General features: G+C 35.8%; 1 protein-coding gene across 1 annotated transcript; it reads right to left on the bottom strand.

Moving 5' to 3' along the window:
• Positions 1–589: 589 nt before the first annotated feature.
• Positions 590–27,339, bottom strand: ppil2 (peptidylprolyl isomerase (cyclophilin)-like 2). The gene is made up of 20 exons (XM_028458160.1): positions 27,182–27,339; positions 26,885–26,934; positions 25,591–25,636; positions 25,335–25,397; positions 25,187–25,238; positions 23,840–23,891; positions 23,615–23,706; positions 23,350–23,439; positions 23,198–23,273; positions 21,683–21,843; positions 19,041–19,116; positions 17,236–17,342; positions 12,443–12,532; positions 10,454–10,487; positions 7,825–7,942; positions 7,302–7,358; positions 4,705–4,777; positions 2,710–2,772; positions 2,360–2,499; positions 590–843 (listed from the first exon to the last, which is right to left on the bottom strand). Exons 1-20 carry the CDS (start codon positions 27,211–27,213, stop codon positions 732–734), a joined length of 1,584 nt encoding a protein of 527 aa, XP_028313961.1. The 5' UTR covers positions 27,214–27,339; the 3' UTR covers positions 590–731.
• Positions 27,340–27,927: the final 588 nt, after the last annotated feature.

Genomic DNA, 27,927 nt, shown 5'->3' with positions numbered 1-27,927 from the left:
TTAAAAATGTCTTTGTAAGTCATTAAAACATTTTTAATTCCCTATCCATCATGTAGCTTTAGCTCCTCTCCTCTCCAGGATTCATAACGCTATCAATAAATATTCATTTCATGGCCACAATTAATCTTTTTCTTCCCCCATTTCCCATGTAATGTCCGGGGCTCCGTATTAAATAAAGTGGATAAAAGTGTCTGTATGTGTATCTTTGTGGATAAAAATATATTTGAAGCATCATTTAAATGTAGAAAGAAAAACCTACATTTGCCAGAACAAACACAACTCCTTAGTTACTGTTAGTAATACATCACTTGCCAACTGTTGCCTCTCAGAACACAGGAAGTTGTGCCCATAGTTAAAGGTGAGCTGCTTTTGAACTCCAGGTGGCACAAAGTCTAGGAATGAAATTACAGCTTCTGTCTGTTATCTTCTTGGGGACTAGTTTTCACTCTTTTCATCATAATTTTCTTCTTTCGAGGGTTTTTCGGTGAATAAATGTGCTCTCCTTTTATTCTATTGCACTTAATCATTACATTGTCTCAATCAAAAGGTTCCACTTAACCTTTGAATGAAGCTGTAGGAAATTACAATGTAGCGGTGGGAAAAAAGTAGCTTTAATATAAAGATTTAAACACAGATGAAAAATGTGACATCACAAAAATCAAAAGCATGGGGGAAACCTAATTCCCTTTTGGACACTAATTAACAGACAGGCTGATAAATGTTGAACGCTGCTACCAAGAGCTGAAATCTCCAAAAGAAGTTTTTCCTTTGGACTTCTTGGCTGCTGCTCCTGCTGCTGCGCTGGTTGATGGTCCGCTATCGTCTGCATCAGCTGGGCGTTTCCTGGAGGAAACAAACACAGTTTTATAGTCAATTTCATTTACGCAGCAAACAACTTGAACACGTTAAATTAAATGTGGTTCCCTCAGAAAGAGGGACAGAATAGAATGACATAATGACTTAGAGAGTAATTGGCGATGCACAAACTCAGTAAATATAGAGTTTATAAGTTATATGTTCAACATTATCAGAAAACTTATCGTGGTGGATAAGTGATGGTTGAAGGCAGCGGTGGCCAAAAATGTGATTGTCTGATCAGAGGGTCACATCATTACCATTCATGTAAGCATTTAGAATTGTAATGACCAATGTGAGCATTAACAAAGGAAACAAGGTTTTGTGTTTTTATGAGGTGGTTTTGTGTGTTTTTAGTGTTATTTTGTGGTTGTTTTGTGTGTTTTTAGTGTTATTTTGTGGTTGTTTTGTGTGTTTTTTTGGTGTCATTTTGTGCATTTTTGTTACTGTCCTGTGTATTTTTGTTGTCAATATGTGATTTGGGAGTGATTTTGGTAAATTATTCTGTCATTTAAAAAAAATATTCTCTCAAGTGTTTCTTTGTTGTTGTTTTGTGTTTTTGGAGTGCTTTTGTTGTCTAGTGTATTTCTCTGTAATTTTGTGTGTTTTTTGAACATTTACAATGGGGGCTGCATAAAACTAGAGCGAGGGCTGCATGTAGTTTGTGTTGGTTTGGGCTTTGTGTATGTATGCTAATGCTAACACGGTGTGCTTATCAGCTCTGATCGGTGGTGAAGTATCTGACAATGTTGTTCACTGAAAAAGTACACTATATGTTTGATTTGGACATTTTCTCAGAACTGTGAGATAAAAATCAGAATCATGAGAAAAGTCCAAGTTGTGACTTTCTTTCCCTTAGACTTGATAACGTCAAATCTTGAGTTTCATTCACAGAATATTGATATTGATTCAAACAAAATTTATTATTTTAATAACCAAGTTAAAATCCTAGATTTTGTTCCTCTCTTAATCAATTTCAGTGCTTTTTCCTCATGACTTATTTTATCTTTTATAAGTGGAAATAAAAGCCCTACAAGTAAAAAAAAAAAAAAAAAAAAAAAGGACCAAAACAACAACAATGCTTTAATCTTGATCCTAATTTCTATCACTGTGACTAAGAAGTAGGACTGCACTGTGCACTGGTGCTAAAAACTGCACCAAAACAACTACAACTACAATCAAATGTGGTTTGAATCCCATAAAATACAACAACAGCTTTAAAGTGAGCTGTGGATGATGAACCTCAGTGAGACCTTTAGGGGGAAAAATATCTTCTTTTCACATAATGGCTAATTTAGCACATCATGCAGCTGTTACATCTGCATGTGATCAAGGACATTATCCATTTATAGCCTACCCTCTATTTCTAGGAGAGCTCGAAGTCAGAGTATCGGTTTCGTTTTGCCAATGAAAACCAACTAAATGCTCCTTATCTGCACAAATGTGGCTTTGCAGCTTTTCTCAGAGAACCTTTTGTCTATACGTGTGTGTGTCCTGTTCTTACACGGCGGTGGCTGGGTTGATGTACTTCCCCACTCCCTGTCTGAAGGTTTTCGGTGCCTGATCCTCCTTGGCTTTCTTTGGCAGCATGCTGAGCCTCTCCTCCTCCTGCTTCTGGAGCTCCTTTTCCCGCTCGGCTGCAATCTATTGGACAAAGACCAGGAAAAACGGCAACTGGTGAAGTTTACGACCAACAATTAAACAGAACCAACTTCTAGAATTTCTACATTTTTTTTCTGGCATTTCTATAAATACAAAGACAAAAAATAGTTACTGTTGCCTTTGCTGTCATTCATTAATTAATAATTACACACAGCACCGATGAGCTAAAAGAACACATCGTTGGACACCAACCTGTGCGTCGGCCTCTTCGTATGGGTCCACAAACACACTTGTACTGATGATCTTGATCTCCGACTGCAAAATGACAAAAATCAAACAGACAATAAATGAAAAATATATATGGAAATATGACCTCCACCAAGAAGAAAATATGTATTATTTATTTGTTTGTTTAATTGTCTGTTAGCAGGCTTACGTCAAAAGTACTTCAGATAATTTGACTAAATAAACCAATAATAGACCTCACACCATGGAAGGTCAGTATACTGATTCTGTATCAGCTTGAAAAATAAAAAAACACCTCTCTCTCTCTCTCACTACTGGCAAAATTTCAAAAATTCATATCTCAATTTGTTATCGACTGATCTTTATGAAATTGGACTCAGTTATGTTGGGTTGATTCCTCAATTACCCCACTGAGTTTCATCCCGATTGGATTGCACATTTCCTTGTGATTCCTCCAAAAAATGTGGGTGACGATACATTATTAATGGGGATAGACATTTCTTCCAGGCCTTTAAAGTGCTAATAAAACGATCACTGTACCATGACCAGGATCACTGTTCGAGATCAGTCTTTCTCAAATAGGGGTACGTGTACCCCTAGGGGTACGCGATGGCACTAGAGGGGGTACTTGAGAAAAAGAAAGTGGAAAATTAACAAAGATATTAAGAATACGGGGTTTTGTAATGTTTTTAGTTAAAAAAAAGATAATCATAATAATGATGTAAATAATCTTGATTAGAAGGAGACATAAATACTGTTTCATTCCACTTATTTACAAAATGACATTTTTTAAATGTGTGTCATCACTCATCCATTCCATCATTATGCTCTGTCGTTGTTTTTTCTTAGAATTTTGAGCAACAATGTTGAAGTCAGATAAAAGGGGTACTTGGATTCAGAAATAAGAGAAAAGGGGAACTTCAGCCAAAAACCGCAGATCTACATCACTGCCATATCTGGAAAAGATGGGATTTGGCACTTAGTGGGGGTTTAAATCTGGTTTTAAATAGTCTCTGTTTTTAACCAATGGAGTGGATTTGGTTCCTGCACCCTAATACATTTTCAACCTTCCTGTGTGACGTGTGATGCCTTTTCTTTAAATACTTTCACCTTCTTCACTGTCCCTCGTCTTTGCTCAGTAAACTAATGCATGAACGGGGAACTGCTTAGTTGCTGCTGTTTGGATGGTGGGAAAGTGCTGGTGGGAAAGCACTGTATACCATTTCCCGCTGCCTCACCAAAGGGTTAAACAAACAAAGGTAAAGATGTGTTTATAGTCGTGTTTGCACTGTGAAGCTTTCTGCCAGAGGCCTCTTTGCTAGCATGACATCTTGCTTGTTATATGCGCATTGCCATGAATCTGAGGATACGATGCGATTCACAATTTGCATGTCACGATACGATACACCCGATACTAAACTATACAATATATGTCGCAATAACAATAATTACAAATTACACTTTTACAAGTACAAAATGGTTTGAGATGCAATTTATATATATATATATTTCTTTTTTTTAATTTATTTTAATTTTCAAGAGCACGTGAACGGTAACCAACTGTAATTCAAGCAACATTATTAAAAACAATTATTATTATTATTGTTGCTGGGTTGTTCTTTGTTTTTAATTTTTTTTGTTGTTTGTTTTGTGCACCAACTACCAAGACAAATTCCTTGTACTGTCCTTAAAACTGTAAATGGCCATTAAAAACATTTCTGATTCTGAACAAGTGGCATGTTTATCAAAGTGTCAAATTATATTTTTCAAAAAAAGTTTAACTTCTGCTTTTACAACAGATTTTGATTAAATTCTTTGTAAAAAAATTATGATTTAAAAAAATCGATTTGCACATTTTTTTGAAATCGACACTATAATCGCATGGTGAAATATCGCTATACATCGCTGAAACAATTTTTTTCTTACATCCTTAGTTATACCTGCTGACAACCCACTTATTTCATGTGAGATTAGATTTAACATTAATAATAATGTTACTACCTTTGGTTTGTCTGTTTTGGGATCACTCTCCACATTCTCCATGGCTGTAAGTGCCTCAAAGCCACCAACGACCCTGCAAAGAGAGCACAGCAGCAAATTCATACTCTCATTCATCAAAATGACAGTTCCTCTGCACATTTACACAAGACTGACCCGGGTTCCCTTTCCCAGTCCCCCAACCCACTGATCTTTAACCGGGGAGATGAAACGCGCACACCATATCTGTCAGCTGAATGTAAAATCAAACTCTGAGCGCTGAGAGACTTAAATAAATGCACCATCACTGCAGGCCTTTTCAGCACTCGCTCTCACTGACAGATTTATTTACAGTGCGATGCATTGAAATCCTGACAGGGGAGCCACAGGGAGCTCAGGTGATGAACTCCTTCGTCCACATTTAAACTCCACTCTAACTCCACTCTGCACATGACCTGCTGCTGGACAGTGTAACGTCTCACTGGGATGGCTAATGATACAAAGTCCCAGGTTGGATGGCAACAATTGATGAAACATCGTCTTTAAAGTTCAACTCGAGGCCCAACCAGTGGCAAACTCTTCACAATTTGCAGTGCAGACAGCATTGGGTTTTCATGGATCTTTCACAGAAGAGAAAAATATCTCACTTTTTCCAGAACTGGATGAAAAAAAAAATGAATGTTCACACAAACCCTTTCACTGAATTGAAGCATTCAAAGTAAGTCCCTGCTTTAGAAAGAAGGAAAAACATTTGGAAGATTAGTTGAGCACAGTTGTTATAAAAAAGACACAGGGCGCGCAAGTATTCACACAGCTGTGTCGTGCAATGATTGCATTAAGGAAACAATCCTGGGTTTATGTAAACCCGGCAAATATGTGATGCCAGCAGCTCGGCGTGACACACGGTGCCAAACCCAGTAGATGTTTGAAAGCAGACCAAGTTTGTCTTTTATTTTTATTTTACAAATACAAAATCCCACATGCGTCTTATTAACGAGCCATTAATGCCAACTGAGTGACACCAGAATTCAGAGGTGAAAAAAATGGATTACAAGTACTCACATTATTGTAACTGAGTTGCTTTTATAGGTACATTTATAGGTATATTTCTAAATAAGTATTTTTACTTTGTTTGTTTTAAAAGAAGTAAAGTAATTAATTACATTTCTACACCCAATCGTTACTGTGTCAATTCTAATTTTTTGTTTTAAAATGATCAACGGACATTGTGAAACTACAAAACATTAAAATGATAGACAATTGTTTATGTTCGTAGTCGTGCCATTTCTGATCAACGCCACTTTCTTGGGTTCAGGTTGGGTTCTCTACCTATTATGTTGTTACCCACATGGCACATTTGGCATTGGACTGTTTTAAAGTTCATAAATGTAGCTATACCTAAAGCCTGAGGATTTGTTTTATTTTGAATTAAATTAATTTGTGATATTTTATTTTTAAAATAATTGTACATTTTGACCAAACTTATTTCATACAGATGCCTTTATGGAAAATAAATTAAGTTCTAGTTGTGCAAGATTTTGTCACTTCCTTTTTAAATTTATACAAAAATAAACATGAGGGTGTGAAAGTAACTTTTACTTAGAGCACTGATTTATTTAACTACTTTTTACTTGTACTTCAGTATTTTATGTATGACTTACTTGTTCTTCCACTCGAGTACATGTTCAATCATGTAACAGTACTTCTACTTGAATAGGATATATCAGTACTCTTTACAACTCTGCCAGAATCTCACCAGCTTTTTAGAAACAATCCACCTGCCCATATTGAGACACAACACTGTTTTTTTTTTCCTGATTTTTTTTACATTTTCCCACCTTTAGCACTCAACGTTGTTTTTTTTTCATGCTAAATGTTTATAAATTCACCACAGGCTCAGTTTGCTGAGTGATCCCGCTGAGCTTACTGGACCAAAACTCAATAAAGCATGTCACACTCACGGTGGAAGAGAAACAAAGATGTGCATGAGTGTGAGTTAATGGTCTTTGTTATCAGTTTACAGACTTTATGGTGCAAACAGCAGTGAAAGCAACTGCTGCGGACGTAAAGGACAAATGCTGCGGACGTAAAGGACAAATGCTGCGGACCAAAAGGTGACCTGTCTGTGACTCTCAGAGCTCATTAACAAGTTTCTCTGCACTGCACTACTTAATCCAGCTGCTCCTAAAAGGCCTCTGTTAAGATGCAGCCAAAGCACAGAGGAGATGATTTCCAGATCATGAGCTCTGCTTCTACATGTTCAAAATTAAACCTTTTTTTTTTTTTTAAACACACATTTTGCAATAGTGCAAGATTAAATGATAATTAATTTGATTTATTATGATTAATGCAAAAAATCTGAGGGCAGAGGAACACTGTTGGCCTCGCCTGTGCAAAGAACCGAGTCTGGAAAACATAAGCAAGCCAGATGTATCTTAAAAGCAGAATCTATTCAAGTGTGTTGACCGTATGAAGAGTTAAAAACAGGCGGAATATTTTTAGAAACTACTGCAGCTTTTTTTCTAAAAGGAGGAAACCACATCACATCAGATCAGTGTGAGCATGGAGAGAGTGAGAAAGAGGAGAGACTTTAATGCAATGTAATCAGCCCCAAGTATTACCTTCCAAATACAGTGTGCTTCCTGTCGAGGTACGTGCAGGACCGGAATGTGATGAAGCTGAGGGCGAAAGACAAAACAAATCAGACCCTGCCGCCCATTAGTAAATTCATCATACACTCAGTTATCCTGATCAGGGTCACCAGGCTCTGCAGCTAATCACAGCTTCAGTCAACATGTCACTTCTGCACAGAAAGCCTAAGTGCAATCAAACTCATTATCTTTTTTTGCTAAGGCTTAGTACTGTTTGTGATAATTAAATACATCATAAAATACATCTCAAATGTTTGGAAGAGCTCATAAAATCTTTCAGGAGAATAAAAACTTTATAAAAATCAATGATACAGGTTGATTCCTGGGAGGGTTTAAAAGTTAATGTACATTTCAAAGATAAAAGCTTGTGGGTTTGTATACATTCAATAAAAGCAACCCAACTTTTTTTTTAATCCATGTGGGGCCATCGAAAGAGCAAACAGAAAGCACAAAACACATTAAAGATGATTGTCTTTGTTTAAACGTTCCTTACAACTGAGACTTGTTGGTGTTTGGACCAGAGTTGGCCATGCTGAGAATTCCCCGGCCCGTATGAGACAAATTTGGTCGGAATTCGTCTTTGAAAGGTTTTCCCCAGAACGACTCACCGCCTGGGAGAGAACAGAAAAAGATGGAAGAAGAAATGCAAGAGAAGTAAAAGGAGGTAAGATGAGAGACTTGGTCCCACAACAGTGATAGAGAATCTTCTTTGGTGAGTTACCTAAAAAAAAAAAAGCATTTAGGGGATAAATGAAGCGACTTTTAAAAAATGTGCATAATATCACAAAAACAAGAATTTATAACAATGCATAAAGAAATGTAACGGGTGTGAGAAGCTTTTTTGGGTTTTAATAAGTTTCCATAGAATTAAAATAAACGCTTGAAATATATCAATTCGTCATTAATTCATTTTTTATTAAATCACTACAAAACAATCATCTCTCTTTAAATGTATTTAAATCCAGCAAGTTCATTTTGTCTTGTTTTTGTATAATATCTTAAGGTTTCATTTATTCAGACAACTTTTTTCCCAGAAAATTTACTTTGATCTCCTGACATGTTTTGACTGTCAACTGCCAGTCTTCATCAGGGGCGTCTGCTGACCGCTTTGATGTTTTCTTGGCTTCTACATAATAATTCCAGCAAGTAGGAAGATCAGTTTATTTCCTGAAAAAAAGTTGTCTGAATAAATAAAACCTTAACATATTATTCAAAAACAAGACTGAACTTGCTAGAAATATTGTGCGAAAGTCAAGAAAAGACCAAAGCAACGAGCAGACGCCTCTGAAGAAAACTGGCAGTCAAAACATGTCAGGAGATCAAAGCAAATTTCCTGAAAAAAAGCTGTCTAATAAAGGAAACAACATATGATCTAATTTATTTTTACATAGTTGTATAAAAGTAAATATTAATGCCAATGTACAATAGCTCTATGATGAGTTATAAGAGTGTTAATAACTGCTGTGCTACTAGAAAAAACTGAGCTCATATACTGGGCTTTTGGCAACAAAATAAACACCTTTTTCACGATTATACATCATTTCACTTGCATTACTGTCCTTGAACATGTTCTGAGCCTCGACCTGTAAATCATTCATCAGACTGTCTACATCATTAAGAATCATGATGAACACACACTGCAGGAGATTATTGGCTCCTAACTGGGAGGAAGAATCTGTTGCCCTGAGGTACGCTTTACTATCCCACGTAGTGCCAGCTGGTGCATGTGGGGGGTGGGGGGACATGCATGTGTGTGTGTTTATGTAGGCAGATAAATCATGTACCGTACTGTCCTAGTGTTATGATGATATGAGAAACGTCTACAATCTGCAATTCATCTGTTTGGGAGACTTTCGTGACCAGAAAGGGTCCGACGTGACATTTTTGCATAATTAATCAATCGGCTGACATTTCATTAGAGCATCAGAGAGGAAGGACATTTTTCTCTCGTTGAGGAGGTAACCAATAAATCCACGTACACTTCATGAGTTTAATTTCAGAAACGTATTCTCGTAAATCACAACATGAGGCTCAAACCTTGACCTGTTCTGTTGGTTTCTGGTTTTACTCTTCTTGTATTTCTAGATGAACCAACAACAATGTGTGTGTGTGTAAAATAAATACATGTACTTGCAGCGGTAAAAGCAATGGTAACAAGTACTCACATTACTACAATTGAGTTGCTTTTATGGGTACTTGTACTTTTTTGAGTATATTTTTAAATCAGTAATGTGACTTGTACTTAAGTACGTTTTAAAAGAAGTAAAGTAATTAGTTAAATTTACCAACTAAATTACCAACCAACGCGCATCATTTTTTGCTGATTCTTGATCATTAATCGTAAGCCTTTGCTGAGTGAAGCAAGGCCGCTCAGAAGTACCTTATCAGCCATTTTGACATGGTCAAGATGACCTGCTGAGGTTCAAAATAAGCATCGGAGGATAGATTAAAAAAAAGGTGGTGCTTAAAGGCGGACGACGTAGTGACATAGTGATGTTTTGATAATGACCCTATCTGTGCACCTGATCTACACAAGCAATACAACAAGTCAAACGTGACATTTGGTAGGAAATCATTTTCACAAGTGAATTATTAGGCAACAGTAAGGGTGACATATTCCTCGTCACAGTCACTTCCAAAGTGAGGCACTTGCACGTTTGTGATAAGAACTGCACCTACACTCCTGGAATTTTGCACCTTCATAAATCTGTCAAAGCAGGGTTGTTCAGAAGCTGCCTTAGACACACACACACATGACTTTGTCTGACAAACTCTTTCTGCGCCGTAGATCAGACAAAGGCAGACAATTACCTCTAAGTAGCCAACACGGGTAATTGTGCTCTGTTGCCCTTTCCGCGGGTCTATAAAAACAACAAAATTACGCCTCGCACTGGTTGATTAGTGGCAAACCACAGCTCCATTCTGTAGATACTCGAGCTTTTTAAGCTGCAGTATTTCTGAACCTTCTTGTCCTGGAGTGTGCACTCCCATGTGCCTTCGGTGTGTATAATAAGTAACAGTGCTGACTTGAATCTGGTGCTGCATGCTTCCAAAAAGGAACCATTAATAATGTAACAGGGTGGTGTTATGTAATTCTGGTTATCTTGCAGATCTTCTCTTACCTGTGCCAGTGCCAGTGGGGTCTCCTCCCTGAATCTGAAGGCAAAATAAGACAATGTCAAAATCAAATTAATTTAAATAATAATAATAATAATACTTGTTGTTTATAATGCACTTTACATTGAAGCAAATCTTAAAATGCAACTTTTGTTTTTTACAGTATGCAACAATGCTTATGTTGATGATGATTGATCAATAGTTTGGAAAATGTGCAATTTTTATTCACTAATTTTTTATTTCTTCGCTGCTTTTTTTTAAATTAACAAATAGCATACATTTGTAATTAATCTACTCTCTTTTAATTGCTCTACTTTTCATCAAATCTGACTTAAATCAGAGACAATAAATGCCAAGAGATTATAATTATACTGAATTAGAGTCCCTTTTGGGATGGATTTAGCTTTGTTTGCTTTAGTACAGTACTTTGTGCAAAGCCATGTTGGAACGTGAAGCTTTGAGCAAAGGTCGTATGAAGAAACAAGAATGTAGACTACAGTCTGACATATTAATTGTCATTTTTTAGAACAATGAAATTCCTCCGTAATCCCATTGATTATTTATCCTATTTATACTTTGAAAAGTATGATTTTTTCCCCCCTTGAAATGCATAATTAGCACTACTTCATACAAAGCCTGTTTGCTTTATTTAAATAATTGTACCTTTGATAAATGCTCCTCATCCCCAGACAATTGACAAAATGAATTCAAAGCACCATTCATGTATAGATTATTTGCATTGATGTATTGTTTGTGTCAACTTTTAGAAAGGTTAACACAATCCATTGTCAAGACGTAAAAATAATTTATAACATTCAGATTAGACATACAAATTATAATGGTTTACAAGGTTTCCTCTCCTTCTAACTTTTACTGTCTCAAAACAGTATTGTAGTTTAATATTTCTGATGTCAAAAACATCAAAATGGCCTCGGGCGGCAACAGCAGGTTTTGAGTTATTGCACAGTATTTGCAAGGTTCAAAAATTTCCTTTCACAGTTGGAAACAAGTGAACGCTTCAACTCGCAGGTGTCATCTCATCATGTTTAAAAGAACAGTCGTATAGCCTTTACATTCCTCAGTGCTTGTGGCAACAAAGCCATTCTAAACTGTTGAGAGAAACTGGGTGAAATTATCCACAACTACATTAAAGCTACCACTGTACATGAACAAGGTAAAAGGGCCTCACGGGACCAGATGTGCAGGAAAAACCACTTTATAGGGGAGCTTTGTCGGACATTAATTCACACCTGATCAGAGATGGGGCGCTTTTGAATTATTAGTCTTTGAATAAAAAGCTTTCATTACATGTGATGCAATTATTATTCAGAAAAGCCAAATAATATATAATCCTTTTAGTAAATAATAATAAAAACTATAAATAAATACATAAAATAATAACTATTATCATTCACGGTAATAAAAAATAGTAATATTTATGTATGAAATCTTAATTCAAGGAGCATTTTTTTGTTGTATTAGCCTCTCATTGTGACTGCTGAGCTCATTTTAAATCACTTCTCTTGTTTATAACTTATTATCTTCCAGACTCTCCTGACTGCATTGTTTAAATGATTCGATTTGATTAGCTTTTGATCTGATTAAGTGTCTTAACAAAGGGTCCAGTAAATAGACCAGGAAGTATCTCACTGCCATGCAGTTAATAGAGCATCAAGGAGAGGGAGTAAAATTGGTTTAGACCAACAAGTAACTTCCGCATTAACCACCGGCGTGTCCTCATAACTCAAACCTAGACGTGTAATGTATTCAGTCATCCATTCCCTGTGTTGGAGGTTGTCCACAGACAGGCCTTTACTACATAGAGGGAATGTCACAGGCTTCTCCAGCCACACGTGGGGGTTAAAACGTCAATATAAGAAGCTGTTTACACCATCACACATTGTCCAAGGTGTCATAATGACATTTCAGTTGTTATGGCTGGGTCGGAGGTAAGTCATAATACCAACGTGTTCTCGGCAGAAAACAATCCTTACCATGAAATTGCGGATGGATCTGTGGAAGACTGTCTCATCGTAGTAGCCTTTTTTACACAGCCGGATGAAGTTCTCTCCAGCTTTGGGGACCTGCAGGAAAAATGATAAGGAAGTTTTGGATTAAAAAAAATATAAACATAGTTTGTTAAACATTTCTCAGGCATGATTTACCAGAGAGCGGCCCATTATAATGCCTTACATGGGCACAGTGCTGAAGATCAGAGACTCCTAATAACTAGGACTAGCGCAGAGACAAAATGTGTGTCATACATACAAGCACAACACTGACCCTAAGTGAGTTCATGATATCAGTTCTGCTTCAAATCTGGATTTCAGATGCCGGAAAACAGTGTGTGCATTCCACACAGTCATTCCACTTTTTACAAAAACAATCATGACTTGAAAATGTTACATTGTAATGTTTACAAAAATTACTAAATCGATCCAGAGAGGCCAAGTGAGGATGGATGTCAATTATTCCTGAAAGTTCAGTTTAGTTCAAATTCAGGGTGAGGAAATTGGGACATTTAGTATTTTTTTGTCTTTTGGGCGAGTCAAATCTTTGGTATTTTTATTATTTATTGAGTGGCTGGCAGCATCAGTCAAAGTCATGTGGTGAGACGAGATACAAAGTGCACGAGATGAGATGATACTGGGCTCATGATAATTAAACTAGATGATATTTTTGGAAAGGGAAAAAAGAACAAAAAATAAATAAATGCAGTTTTTAAAATAACCAGTGTTTTACTTGACTTTAACTCTGGGCATACTTATACATATGCTTTGGGAATAGCCTTTTCAACTCAAGTCAATATAGAATATAAAATAAACAATAACATAAATGGGACAATTTTTCCAATTTAAAGAGCAAAAAGTGTCACTCTGCAAATCAAATGCAAACAATTAATTTAGGTCTAAAATTAAAACCAAATCATGGCATTCCATAAAAAACAAAAAAAAAAAAAACAGCTCTTATCTGCGCACAAGTTTTATTAAATTTAAGATGTGGACATGTTATTTTTCAACAATATAGGCATGTTGACATTTTCTGGCATCAATTGAGACCTTGACCATGTTTCCTACAGTTGAAAACACACGTTGAGACAGAATGTACCAAGAATGAAAAGATATGCTTCCCCCCATTAAATAAAATAAATGAATTAGTTACAGCCAAAACAAAAAAAAAGTCTTTAGTTTGCTTTGCTTTAAAAACATCTTATTCCAACTTGTCTATCTAATCAATACTTTTAACATAAACTATGCAGAATGCTCTCTGAGGAAACCAAAAAAACAAACAAACACTTGTGTCTTGAGGAGTCCCACCCACCAAACTCTTGAAAATAATCAAGAAAACCACAGTTTTATGTTTGTACTCTTGTGTATATTTGCACAAACCGAGTCTTGCACTATCCTCAGTTTGGTGCTGAGGGGAATGCTTGCACAAAGTCTTCCAACAAACAGAGCCAGATAGTTTCCACTCTGAGTTCAAGTATTTGCCTTTAGTAAAAGTCAGATACAGGTGGAGGTCTGAGAGAGCCTCACATTTCAGAGTAGCCGAGCCAGCATCTGTGGTTTGAACCACGCTTTGACATTATTGGTTTAAAAGCTGTCATATGGGTTTCTAAATCAGCATCCAGGATTCTAAAAATGTCGAAACATCTTGTAAAATATAAGAAGCCACACAGAGTGAGGGCAATGCAAAGTAAGATTGGTACTCAGTAGAATAAAGAACGTCTTGTTCCTTAGGAAAGGGGGGCTGGCTTTAAACATGACGTTGGGTTGGTTCTGAGCTTGTTAATGTTAACTGCCTAAAGGAACACTTCTGTGTGCGTGCGTGTGTTGGGAAAACTAACTTTTTCCCCTTGGCAATAATAGTGTGTTGTTTCCAAGAATCATTAGGAGCTTTAGGAGAGACTTTTTTTAGCAGCTTTACATTTTCATCTTTGTCTCAATTTCCCTGTCAAGGCTTGACACTGATAACTTTCACCTTCAATAAGAGTTCTCTGAAGCAAATACTCAACATAACATGGTTGTTTGATGAGAAATTGAAATACAGATTAACTCTGTGGACCAAATGTCAGAGCTCTGGCTTCTTTTAAAATCACCAACAAATATCTGCAGCTGACTTCTTGGTTATTGTATTTATGTTTTTTTTAATCAAAGTTACTCTTTGTATTAGCTCTTAATGACTAAAGATGAAGACAACACATTTGTATAGCACAGTTCATACACAAGGTAACTTAATATGCTTTGGATGACTACAAATGCAACATTTAAACTGAAAAATTGAGCTTAAAACAGAGGGTTTGTAAATTAAACAAACAAACAAACATTTACACAGGGTTAAAAAAATAAAGAAAAATCAACAGTAAAGACACTAAAGAGCTTAGTCTACAGATCTGAGGGACCTGCTGCATCTGATGGATTCTGCACTGATGGATTCTGGACCAAACTCATTCAGATATTTATACACCAGCAGCAGAACTTTTAAGTCTAGTCTAAGACTCAATGGAAGCCAGAGGAAAGACTTTAAAATTGGAGTAATGTGCTTTGACCTCTTTGTTTAGGTTAAGACTCTGAACCTGCTGCAACTCTTTGATGAAGACCTTTACAATTGTCTAGTCTTCTGGAGCTTCTCCTTTTTAATTTGTTTTCGATTTTAATTACCATTACTAGATTCATTCTCAATGTTCAACAGATGCTCAAACAGAATATTATAAATGACCAACATTTAACATGTTACACATACTTCATTCAAGTGTAATGAATACCATAAATCATTTTGGCTCTAATAAAAAGCATTTACATAACATGAGCGTAGGGATATGATGTAAAAAGTGTCATGTCTAACGATAACACAGTGGGACTTGGAGCGGCGCTTATTACTATACATTTAATATATTTATGATTTGAGCTTTCGGTGTCAATTGCGGTAGTTCTGCAAAATAAATGCCAATTCCAATAAAAAGTTTTATAAATATCAGTGAAGAAACCGTCTTTGTGCCTTTGTGTAAAAACAGTATTTAGATCTACACCAGTGGCTATATTAGACTCCGATGGCTCAAAGCTTGATGTTCTTTTTTGGCACAGTTCTGTGGTGCTGTTAAGTGCTATTAATAAAGATAAATATCTAGGAGAGTCCTGATTTAATTTGACTGCAGTGCTGAAAGTCACATCAGAACACCAAGGTATCTGAGTTGGTCTTTATCTTTTGAGATGGAAACAATCACTTTAAAAGAAGTTTTCAGTCATTCAACCGCCACTCCTTGGCTCTGGTCACAAACTGTCGAGATGATCAGTTACTGTACACTAAACACTAAAGCTTTGATTGTTGCTGGAACTGAAAGAATTTAAAAAAAAAAAAAAGAAAAAAGTGAGCTGACCACTCACTTTTGGCTTTGATTGTTATTCAATCATCATCCAATCAGCCGCATGTTGAATTTGCTTTCTGTAAATTCAAACACTGCTCAAGCATTCTTGTATGCTGTTAGAGCAATGTGTTTTTATCATAAGTCATATCAACAACATGAAAGAGTTCTTGGGATAAACTAGTTTTTTCATTCCAATAATATCATGGGTAATGATTCAGACAGTGAGAAACACCCGCCCCCTCATATTTCATCTGAGCCGTGTGATGAGACCAGAGGCAGCTGAGACATCCAGAGCCGAGTAAATGAGCTGCTGTGGATGTTTGTGCCTCTGAGTAGACGTGACAGCGGCACAGAATTCATTAATTCATAAGCAGAAGCCGACGAAAAAGGGATGCACTCCCGTGAAAAAAATCCCAAGAGACGAGGGGAGGTAGGTCAGATGGAATGATGTGGAGCACAGAGGGCAGGTAGTCAAAGTCTGCGACCTTCCTACCTCATTATTTTGATACGATGGCTCCAACGCTAATCGAAAAGGGAGTACAGCGAGGGGCTCGGTTACCAGGGTAGATATGTGTTTTTGGCTGTAACGTGGGGTATTTGAGGGTGCATATTTATTTCTGACAACACAGTAAATGAAAAATATCATCATGGTGGGAACTTCACAAGATGCAGAGTAGATCTACAAAGGCTGTCCTCAGAGTTTTTGCCAGGCTAAATATAAGCACTTATTTTATCCCAATTATAATACAGAGCAGGAAAAGAAGTCATAGAAACTTTGTACGTCATGTTATGGTCAATTACAGAATGTAATATGTTAAGGTTTTATTTAATCAGACAACTGCTTTCAGGAAATTTCCTTTCAAATTAACTATGATTGACCGACATGTTTTGACTGGCAACTGTCAGTCTTCCTCAGAGGCATCCACTGATCACATTGATGTCAACAGGGATGAAGGAACATTTTTACTCTCCCACACCTGGGACTCTCTTTTTCAGAGACCATCAGGCGTGGTCAACGTGAGAAAACTCAAGTTGGCTACGCCCAGAAAGAACTCATGAGGACACATCAATGTGATGAGTAGATGGGAAGAAAGGCTGAGGAACAATGGCAGTTGGCAGTCGAAACATGTCAGGATATCAAAGTAAATTTCTAAGTGAATTTCCTGAAAAAAGCTGCCTGAATAAATGAAATTTTAACATATTATTAAAAAAAATAAGACAAAATGAACTTACTGGAATTAATTAATTAAAGAATGTAATGCTTGTGATCAAGTGATTTAAGCCTTTAAACTTTTTCAAAACAACACAATAAATCCCTGTGAAGCATTTACCATACAAACACAAATTGTAGAAATGTTTGACAGCTCAAATCTGCTGTCCCTAATATGACATTCACACAGACATCAATGACAGTATTCTTACCTTATCACAATGCAACTCCAGATTAATGTCTCCCTTGTTTGTGTGTAGGCGGACGTAACCTTTCTTTTTCACATACTGGTAACGTACAGTATCGTCAGCAATGGCATCTAGGGAACAAAAGTACAAATTTAACATTTATTCTTCAGCCTCTTAAAGGTAGAAACATTTCCTTTAAGCAGCCTTCTTCAAACCCCAAAAAATTATTAACTATAGTAGATGCAAAATAACACACTAAAGCAAGGGTTCTCAACTGGTCTCACCCTGGGACCCACAGTTTGCCACGGTCAGTAAATCGCCACCCACAATTTTTCAGAATTCAACCAACCAAATTTAGTTTTTCAAAAAATAGTTGTTAAAAAAACACTTATAAATGGTTTTTTTTTTGATCAAAGTCTTTTTATTTATTTTTCACAATGTTAAACAAGAAATAATAAATAAAATATTTTTTTAAACATAAATCTATATACTATATCAGGGCTCTCACCAGGAATTTTTCAAAGCATAGAAGGATCACATGGTGTGCGAACAAGCACCATCGGCGCAGATAATTTTAAAATGTATAACTCTCTGAGGGCCAAATGAAGTTAAGTAAAGCTAAAGTTTTTTGTTTTTTTTTATCTTTGTTCTAGCCTTAAAGCTAAAAGTAATTTGTTGACTTTGTGATGATGAATGTAGTTAGACAGTTACTCATCCTTGGTATACAGTAGGTGTTCCACTAATAAATACTCACGCACTGTAGAAACAAGAAATGACATTTCAAATTTAAATGAGATATTATGTGGGACCTGCAGTAATACTGCAATACACACACGCATACATGTGGTGGATGCGTGGACACGCACACACACGCATGCATGCATGTGGTGGATGCGTGCACACGCCCGCCCACACACACACACACACACACACACACACACACACAAGCGGAGGATACACAAGCACACAGTAGAGCTTTAATCATGCCGAAAAAAGAAGACCCGTCCCGAGAGAACAGAATGAAGCCGATGTCTCTTTAAGCCTGAACACGTTTCTACTAAACGGTGTTCACATCTGTGCGTGTGCATGTAGAATGATCCTTTGAGAGTTATAAACATGACAAACAGCTTCATGTGTGCTACGTCTGGTTGAAGCACTGTTTATATTAGACGATGGACACAGGCAGCAAAAGGGGGAGCTAAGTGGCAGCAGGGGTTCTCAGGTGAAGATTAAAAAAGGAAAAAACAAGACAAAATCCCATCAATGTTGCTGAAACACCAACCGTAGGGGGCGCCATTGCTCCGTAGGGGAGAAAAATTACAACTTAGGGGGCCCCTACACTCAACAGCGCTGGCGAGAACCCCGTGTATGTCCCAGTGCAATATGCATTTCACAGCATGCCTGTCAATAGAAAAGTGTGTATTGAAATAAAAGACAAGTCTAATATCAGAGACCAGTTGAGAATCACTGGACTAAAATATTTCAAAAACCTTTGGCTAAAATTACACAATATCATCCAAAAGTTCATATACCTTTAAATTTAGTTGAACTAGTAACAAAACTCTCCATCTCTTAGCAGCCTATCAAACAGGGCTTTGTTGTTGTCCTTGGATAATGGCGTGTGGCAAGCAACATGAATAGGTCCATATCGCCACCTACTGTACTGGAGTGTGCCATCTACTTCATGTAAAAAAATATATATAAATAAATAGAAAAATAAATAAATGAAATTTTAGAAAAATTAAAAAACAAACAAACAAAAAAAAAAACTATGTACCAGTGGTGGTACTTGACACCTGTGTGTGTTTGTGTGTGTAGCCTTCACTTGCCTGCCTCATGGGTTGTTGAAGGAGTCATGGCTGTGGAGGTGAAGGAGGCCGACACTCTGCCTGTAGAGTAGTGGGCCTTGGGAGAGCAGACAGAATGAAAAATGAGTTGTGATAAACCTCGAACTGGTAAAACATGCTGAAGGTTCACTTTTCACCACCTACCTGAGAGGGTTCATTAGTTTCAAGGACACGATTGGTCTTTGTGGGATTATTTTACATGTATTTCCATTGCTGTGCGTAGGTTTCTTTTAGGTACTCTGGTACTTTCACTGTTTCAAATCGTCTATGTTGGGTTTCCTGCAGTTTCTAAACCTAATGTTGCAGTGACTGTGTCTGGACTGCTGAACTATCATCAGTAGATTACTGTTACTAAAACAACTTTACACTCAAAGTATTTTACGCTGGCTATTTTTAGAGACTTTATTATTAATTCATTTGGTGGTTTTTATATTCTTGGGAGTTTTTTCTGCCAATTAGAGACCAGGGAGTGTTTCTAAACTATGGTAGTTTATGATGCATGACAAACTCAAGGCCCGTGGACCAAATCTGGCCCTTCAGAGCATCCAATTCGGCCCACAGCAGAAAACAAAACAGTCAGAGAAACCATGAATCATAGTGAAAACTAATTCAATTGTAGATATCTCCAAAATAAAACACAAATTCAATGAAACTCCACAATATTAGTAGGGCTCACATTTTCCCCATGCTTACATCATGTGATGGCAGTAATTTATTTTTATCTCAAATTCTTAAAAGAACTCTAAATTTTTCTTAAATCCTGCAATTTTAATGAAATTATTGCACAAATTTTCCCCAAATTACATAAAAATGGGTCAAAATCAAATAAATTGAAAGTGAAGCTCCTGCAAGGACTGAAACCTGTAACTTATTACCTTGATATTATTATTTCTGTACATATTTTATCATTTATTTATACATGGAAGTGCAAATTAAAGCACATTAATGATTAAATTACTAATTTTCCCACCAAAAATCTGCGGTCCACTTAAGATAAACTGCTCGGTATTTGGCCCCTGAACTGTTTGATAACCCTGGTATAGATCTTTGCAAAAGGTAAACGATTAAAAAAACCAAACATTTAGAATGTAAAAAGACATTAACTAGACTAAGGAGAAAGCCCTGTAAAGATTAGTAGTATAAGAGTAAAAATGCTTTCCAGACGTTCAAATAGTCTCTGCAGTAATGGCTTACAATTCTTCTGCTCTACTTCTTGTGAAGGTGCATTAAAGCCCTGGTTTTACCTCGTATGCTCCGTCTGACCTATATTCTCTCATCTCTCAGATGCTGCCAAAGTCGCACCTCGAGTTCAAACTCCAGACAGAGTACGACTGAGGAGGAGTCTCATCGTAAAAATGAGACGTGACAAAGCATCGGAGGAGAGCTGATTAGAAATCGAATCAGCCTCCATCTGAGAGGTTAAACCAGGACATGGACCAGGAGCGTCACTGCTACCTTACCTTAAATTACCTTACAGTAAAACCATTGCTGCTTATTGTTAAACCACAGACGGTGGAATCTATTACAGTTAATATTAAAAGTAAATAGTTTATTATTATTATTATTATTGTTATTATCATTATTAATAATGATTGTGAGCTGCTAATTTAAAACACAACTGTCAAATACTTTAACTGTGTGCATTATGTTTTTGTTTCTTTTTTGGGGAATCAGAAGCATCTATTTTCAACTATAAAAGCAAAGAGTTTATTGGCCTCCTACTACTGTAGGGATCCTTTGTTCTGTTTTTAGATACAGTGGTTTGCCTTGTTGCCAGCAAGAACTGGAATGATATACTAAATGTTTGGCTCCACCTTGTGCACAGAATTAAATCTACACCTTTGTCTAAGTTGACCGTCCTTTGAAATGCTGCAGTGGCGCATCTGAAAATGTCTGCCACACAGTGTGTAGTGTATTGTAGCTTTTATCTAAAATGACAGCTAATAAGGTCACATACAAGCTTTTTTTTCAAGCTGTGAGAAATCTTTAATATATATGATATCAAAGTGACACTTTTCTAAGTTGGAGCAACAGGCAGCAGATGAGGGTATGGTGTCAAATTACAACCAAAGAAAGCTGATTGTTGGAAGGCACAAACCCGTTTCCTATGGTCTGTTAACATATTTTGTCACGTTTGTACAAAAAGTGCAGAAAATAGAAAACACTAGCTTTTTTTTTTTTTTTAGAATAAAAGCCAGGAATAAGAACTAAACTCTTTTAAACTTTAGTATGAAATTGTACCACCTGAGGTAGAATTTGGCTTTCAAACTAACTTTTCCCAAGTTGTTTTGCTTCTGTTGTTTTTCTTACACTTCATTAGCAGGGTGGTGGCTTTTATATTTGCAACCATTTAGGGTTTTAATGACATAGGAGTTGGAATATCTATCGCTTTAATCAAATTTGTTATTTGTAGTTTAAAAGCTGAATTGTATTAAGGTCAATTTTGCTGTTAAGAACTGACAATGACAACTCTAAACAGAAATGCCATAAAATGTTTTTCATTCATTAGAACACTCGTTCAAAAAATAATAATAATAATCTCTCTCGATTTTAACAAAACCCTAACTTTTCTTTCACTATTCTGGCCTGCATTTATTATTTAATGATGTGCAGTTTGTGCTTACAGCGTTCAGTTTGTCGGTTTTCTTGACTTCAGGCTCTTTCATGGTGGAAGCGAGCAGCTGATCCCCTTTGTAGTCTTTGTAAAGCTCTGCTAAGGTTTCTCTGGTCTCCAGGTTGGTAGTCTTCAGGTGGTAGGCTGGATCCTGCTTAGCCTTTTCCTCATCTGAACAAATGGGAAAAAAAAAAGTTCACAAAATCTATGTCAACAAGCAACTATTTAAGTCATTAAAATCCACTAAACTCTTAATTTTTTTTAATTAAAAGAAACTAATACTAGTGCTAACAGGCCTGGTTGTGTCTTATATGTTAAACTGCTTTAATGTACTCGCACAGTGGGGATGTAGTTTACATGTTTGAGGTACCATGCATTCCAATAAGCCAATAACCCATAAGCACAACACATTATAACAGAGCTGTTAAACTAAATTAACCAACATTAAGAGTTTGTTTCACTGGTGTACAATACATTAGGTAATCACAGAAAAGCTGTACTGTATATTTTTTTATTTTATACCATTCTGAAAGTCAAGTTTCAATTATTTACAGACCTGATTCAGGTCTACTATTGGCTTGGTACTGTTTATGTAGAATATTTAAAACAGATTTCAAATTTTCCTGATGTTTTAATCCAAACACAAAAAAACAATTAAAACAGCATAAAAATGTAGCCAGTTTTTCTTCGACAGGGTTCCTACAGCTTCAGACAAATTAAATTCAAGACTTTTTAAAACTTTTTAATGGCATTTGAAATTAAATTTAGGACCAACTTCACAGTAAACACAATTGGCGAAAAAAAATGCCACATCAATTTCATAGGGTTAGGGTCAATGTCTAGTGCAGACGTACAACTGGAACACACAAAAATACACAAAATGACAGTAAAATACACACAAAAAAAAATCCAAATCACTCATAACACATAAGATTACTACAAAAATAGCAGGAAATCTATAAACAACAAAAACACAAAAAGATTAAGAAATGCCATTAAGAAAAATCTTTGTTGGACAGGTAATTTTTTCAAATTTACATTTCCCCATATTGATAAAAGTTGCTACAAGCATAATGTGCATCTGCACAGAGTCCGTTGTCGTGATTGCGCAATGTTATGGTAAATTATAAAAAAAATTTAAACTAATGTAACATTTTATTTTGAAATGTGAGATACTTATGTCTTAAAATTTAAGACTTTTGAAACCTTTTAACGTTTAATCTTAATGACAATTAAGGCCTTATTTTTAGATTCATTACATTACATCTGCAGGAACCCTGTTCTATCAACTGTACTTTTATACCAAAGGATTTCTGAATGTTGATATTTTTGGTTCAAAAGCAAAAAATAAATAAACATTTCTGAAACTTCTCAGTTATGTTAAGGATCAACATTAAAATACACCAGGGTGTTCAGTACATGACTGTTTAAGGCTGCTTTTGTGATCCTATCAGGGAAAAGGTTCAACTCTCTCAAGACGACAGACGAACTGAACAAACTGTGTTTAATGTGTTTTGATATTCACCTGGATCTAACACCTTCATGTTGTTTTGGACGTGGAAAAAGCTGGAAACATTGAATTTATCCAAGTTTGTTGGATCCTGTAAAAGGAAAAACATTAAATGACAGGATTTAAATCATCCAGAACAAACTTCCTCCAGTAACACAAGTCTTTACCTGGAGTGTAATGATGTCATTTCTGGTGAAGGCTTCGTCAGTAAGGAGGTCTTTATAACTTTTGGTCTTGATGTTTAGCTGCTCAACAGCCTGCATTAAGCAAAAATATCACAGATTTTGATTATAAACTATTCACTGTATGAGACAACATTTGTACAGTGTTGATAAAAAACTTATGGGACCATGTAAAATTGTGTGTTTTGGGGGTAAAGAGTTCATTAAATGGATCTCTGTGATGATCAATAAAGAGTAAGAGCTCACTAACCTCATAAGAAAACACGTTTCCTGTGACCGTGTTGGCAACAATGTGGGAATTGTTTGTGAAGACGTTGTACATGACTGGGCAGTGATACTTTCCTGAAACACAGAGAACCAAACAGGCTGCCCTCAATTAAGAGTCACAAACATTTTCCAGTAGGAAGACAAAAACGTTTAACAATAGCAGGAATACTGGGGTTATCCAAAGGCTGGGAGAATAAGAAACATTTACCATCGTTGTTCTTGGCAATATTAAGTTTTATGAGCGACTTTGCTTCCAGTTTCTGAAAGGAAAATGAGAAAATTTAAATAAAACAGACTCAAGACATCAATAGTTTTGCAAAAGCTACTGAAAATACTTAATGAGCACTTTAGTCTTTTTCTTATTATTCAACCTGAACAAAAATAAAACAAAAACTGAATAACGGTGTATTTTAATTGCTAAAGTGACTTGAGTCCGTCATCTAAAAAGAACCACATGAAGGAAAGTACAGTATATTGGATAGTTTGTGAAATGTTTTATTAGAACTAAGAGGCTCAATAACCACTTGTTGAATTTAGCTTTTAGCTCATTATTTATTCATTTTAGGATTTTTATCTTTTATGCTTTTATAGTTTTAAAATCGTTATCTTTTATGCTGTTTTCATAGTTTTAGAATGATCTCTTATGCTGTTTTTTTTAAAAAAGTATTAAGAATGTTATCTTTTATGTTGTTTTTTTTTATAGTTTTTCGGATTGTTATTATAGTTTTAGGTTTATCTTATAGATTTACTATCCCAATGTTTCCTTGGAGGGAGCCCTATGCACTAGGGGCTGTGATGGGCCGTGGCTGCAGTGGTGCTGTCTGTCTCATGGCCCTCAGTGATGGTGGATGGCTTTAGCTGTTTTGCTGTGCAGGGGGCTCTGTCTCAGAACCCTGTGGTCATGGTCTGTGTCCTGCTCTTGGTGATGTCTCCTTACCTAGATCCTCTGTACCCAGCCATGTGACATTGTCCTTATTTGAATCCGTGTGTCTATGTGCGGTGGACGGGGTTTGCACTTTTTATAAATAAAGATTAATTTGATTTTGATTTGATACAGCCACAATAATGTGCTCTCAAAGGGCAAGCTTAATCTGTAACATTGTCTTTCCTTAAAATGATTTAAGAAAACTGTTTCTGTAATTTTGCACATTCCTTTTTCCCAATTATAAAACAATGTTTATGCATCTGCTTTGAAGTCAATTTGCATTCAAGGAAAAACAACTATTATTTGGATTGCTTTAAAATAATCAAGTTACAGAGATTACAAGTAGAGGCTATAACAATAAATAGACTTGATGTCCCCAATAACATACTGTATATAAACACTGAATAAAACATTTCATATGAAAAAAAAAATCTAAATATATAAAACCTATGACTTCAGCCAAACGCATACAAATAAACAAAAATATAATCATATTTTACATAAATTGGTCATAGAATCAAACTTAATTTTGATTGACAGATTGACATATTTTCAGGCCTTATGACATCATCATGTATGATAGTGTCAATAAGTAAATAATACTTGTATGATTCATCAACATTCTCTCACCTCCCCAGTTACGGGATTGGTGCCATACTTCTTGATCCATGGAACAATGCTCCTAAAACAAAGTCAGAAACACACGTATGTAATAATCCAGAATCAAAGAAGAAAATATGTCTTGTCTCTCTTTATTGATATAAACTATGGGACTCACAGCAGGTCAAAGACAACTCCTTCCTTAGTGCAGACTGGATACTCAAACGGCTGAAGAGACAAGCTGAAATGAGCCAGAGAAACAGTCACTAAATGTTCTTTTCATCTCCGAGTTTTACCATGAAGAAATGTCTCCTGATGATTCATCAAAATTCATAAGCATGTAAATGGCAGATGTTCAGATCTTTTTTGGAATGTATTTATCTATTGACACATAAACTTTTTAACTTGCTTTAGATGCTTGATGTAAAAGTTACCTGCAGTGGTCGAAGGGAAGCCTTCTGAAGTTTGTCTTTGGGATTTCTGAAAAGTTAAAGATAACATTAACGGGATGGGATGTGATCAATGTTGCATGTACACAATTTAATTAAATTAAACAGCTGTTTGTACAACCAACAGCTGGGACACTTTTGCCCCGATTCGATTTCATCACGATACTTGGGTGCCTATTCCATTATTAATAATACAACTTTAATTTCACCAGGAGACCCACATTGAGAAAGTCCTGGCCAAGATAAGCATCAGAACAAATATTACATTAATATTAATATGTAAGTAGATTGTTTTAAGAAACATTTGAAAACTCATTTATTTAAGCAATGTTTTTAGCCTTTTTATTCTATCTTTATTGTTCTTTGTTTGATTTTATAATACCGTTGTCACTCCCTGTAGCACTTTCAGATTTGTGTACAAATGTAAAGTGCGCTACAAATAAAATGCATTATTAATATTACATAAATTAAAATTCGATAATATTTTTATTAGGGATGGTTACTCAGCCTAATTTCCAGATTCAATTCTGATTATTGAAGTTTAGATTCAATTACAATTTTTAATTATGACAATTATCAATTAGATTTTTGGATATTTCTTATTAGTAAACTTTTATTTAAAATCAGTCAACTGCTGAATTATTTGAATTTTTTAGTAACACCTCACAGCACCTTCAATACTGTATTTTGTAAAAATACATTTCAAAAAAAGAATATATACAGTAAATACAAATTTTAAAGAATATTTAAATATATATACACATTTTAATATGATCACAAAAAAAATTGTATATATGTGAATTGATATATTTTTAACCCCTAGTTACAACTTCTACATTTATATCAGTGGTATGATGTTATTCAAGTGTGTAAAGTAATGTAACAATTATTAAGGCATTGTGAACTACTAGAATTTTCAAAGCTATCATTTTAAAATACATTAAAAAGATAAACAACAACAACATTCAAGGATCCTTTTAGTTGACACTATCAAATGAAAGTGTGATAAGATGTTAAGCATTAATTAACAACTGATATGTGTTGTTCCCAGCAAAGGTCACACATTTAAACACTATGTATTTTAACTGAGGAGTGAGACTTTATATATCCAGCATTATTGGTCATAAATATCAATACTCACAATTTACAGCTGACAAAGCACTATTTGATTATTGGATAAATGACGAAGGTGTTGGAATGAGCCCTTGTAAATACATTGTCGGTTACATTTAGCAACAGAAGCTAAATCATGGACAGACGATGTAGAAACTTTGCTCACCTGCTCGTTTCCCTCCGTAGAAGTGTGTGTATTCTGTACATGTAATGTACCTGTGATGGCACAGTACACAGAAAACATAGTGAGACCAAACATTGCAGAATCGTGTAAAAATGAAGTTGAACAAATAATGGAATAGTAAGTAGCCCCCAAAAAAAAAACACACACAACAGAAACAAACTTTGTTAAAATCAAATAGAATATCTTTGGTCGTAGCCAGTTAGCATCCACTGGGCTAATGCTAACAGTTCACGTCATACACGTTTCAGCGAGAAGTTAGATTTTCAGTTGCATACTTACATTTTATCCTTCTGGTGTTGTCGTTTCCCCATTTTGAATTGTTTGTAACACCAAAAGGTCGAAAAACAAACTGAAAACAAAACGTAAACACCTCTACCTTTGATAATCCAACCAAACAATCTTCTTTGTTGGCTTTTTGAATGCAGCACTTAGAGCAGTCAGCACGTTGCTGCCCCCACTGGAGAAACAACAGACCTACATAAAAGCACATATGACCAGAGTGCGGATTTTATCAATTCAGTACTTTTGATTCATTAAATTTAACTCCAGGTTGGCATCTTCTTTGGGAAGAGGTAGTAAAACCTACTTTTTTTTGTTAACTACTCACGGCACTTTGCCCAAAAACAAAAACAAAAAACTCTGTGGTCGGAGGAACTGAGGCTCAGGGAGCCTTACTAAACTTAATACAGTTCAGGCTTAAAATAGTATTCAAAATAAGACAGGAAAGGCATCCAGACTTTAAACAAGTTCTGATGAACGACGACCAGGTCCGCGGAACGTCTCCGCCCCAAATAGCACGTATCACATTCCCATGAATACAGTCAAATGACTCGGTTCCACTCAGTAAAACAAATCAAATTGTACAACGTAAAATCACAATTTACATTAAATTGCCTTTGAAACAATATATCACACGAAATTTGAAAATGAAACTCGTGTGAAACTATGGAAGGAGTACTTTTTAATATAAATGGGGGGTATGTGTGACATGATATGACAAAAATTCAAAGATGGTACATGGGGCA

This window comes from Gouania willdenowi, chromosome 9 (genome assembly GCF_900634775.1).
Source record: "Gouania willdenowi chromosome 9, fGouWil2.1, whole genome shotgun sequence".
NCBI lineage: Eukaryota > Metazoa > Chordata > Actinopteri > Blenniiformes > Gobiesocidae > Gouania > Gouania willdenowi.
The sequence above is the reverse complement of the archived record's forward strand: the minus strand, read 5'-3'. Positions and strand labels throughout refer to the sequence as shown.

What these genes read in the sequence shown, in the direction of transcription:
- ppil2 (XM_028458160.1), bottom strand. Translation starts at nt 27,213, where the DNA reads ATGGGGAAACGACAACACCAGAAGGATAAAAT. An exon ending in CTTCCCTTCGACCACTGCAG is followed by an intron (nt 25,398 to 25,590) that starts GTAACTTTTACA and finishes GGCTCATTTCAG; the next exon opens with CTTGTCTCTTCAGCCGTTTG. An exon ending in GAAACGTGTTTTCTTATGAG is followed by an intron (nt 23,440 to 23,614) that starts GTTAGTGAGCTC and finishes TGCTTAATGCAG; the next exon opens with GCTGTTGAGCAGCTAAACAT.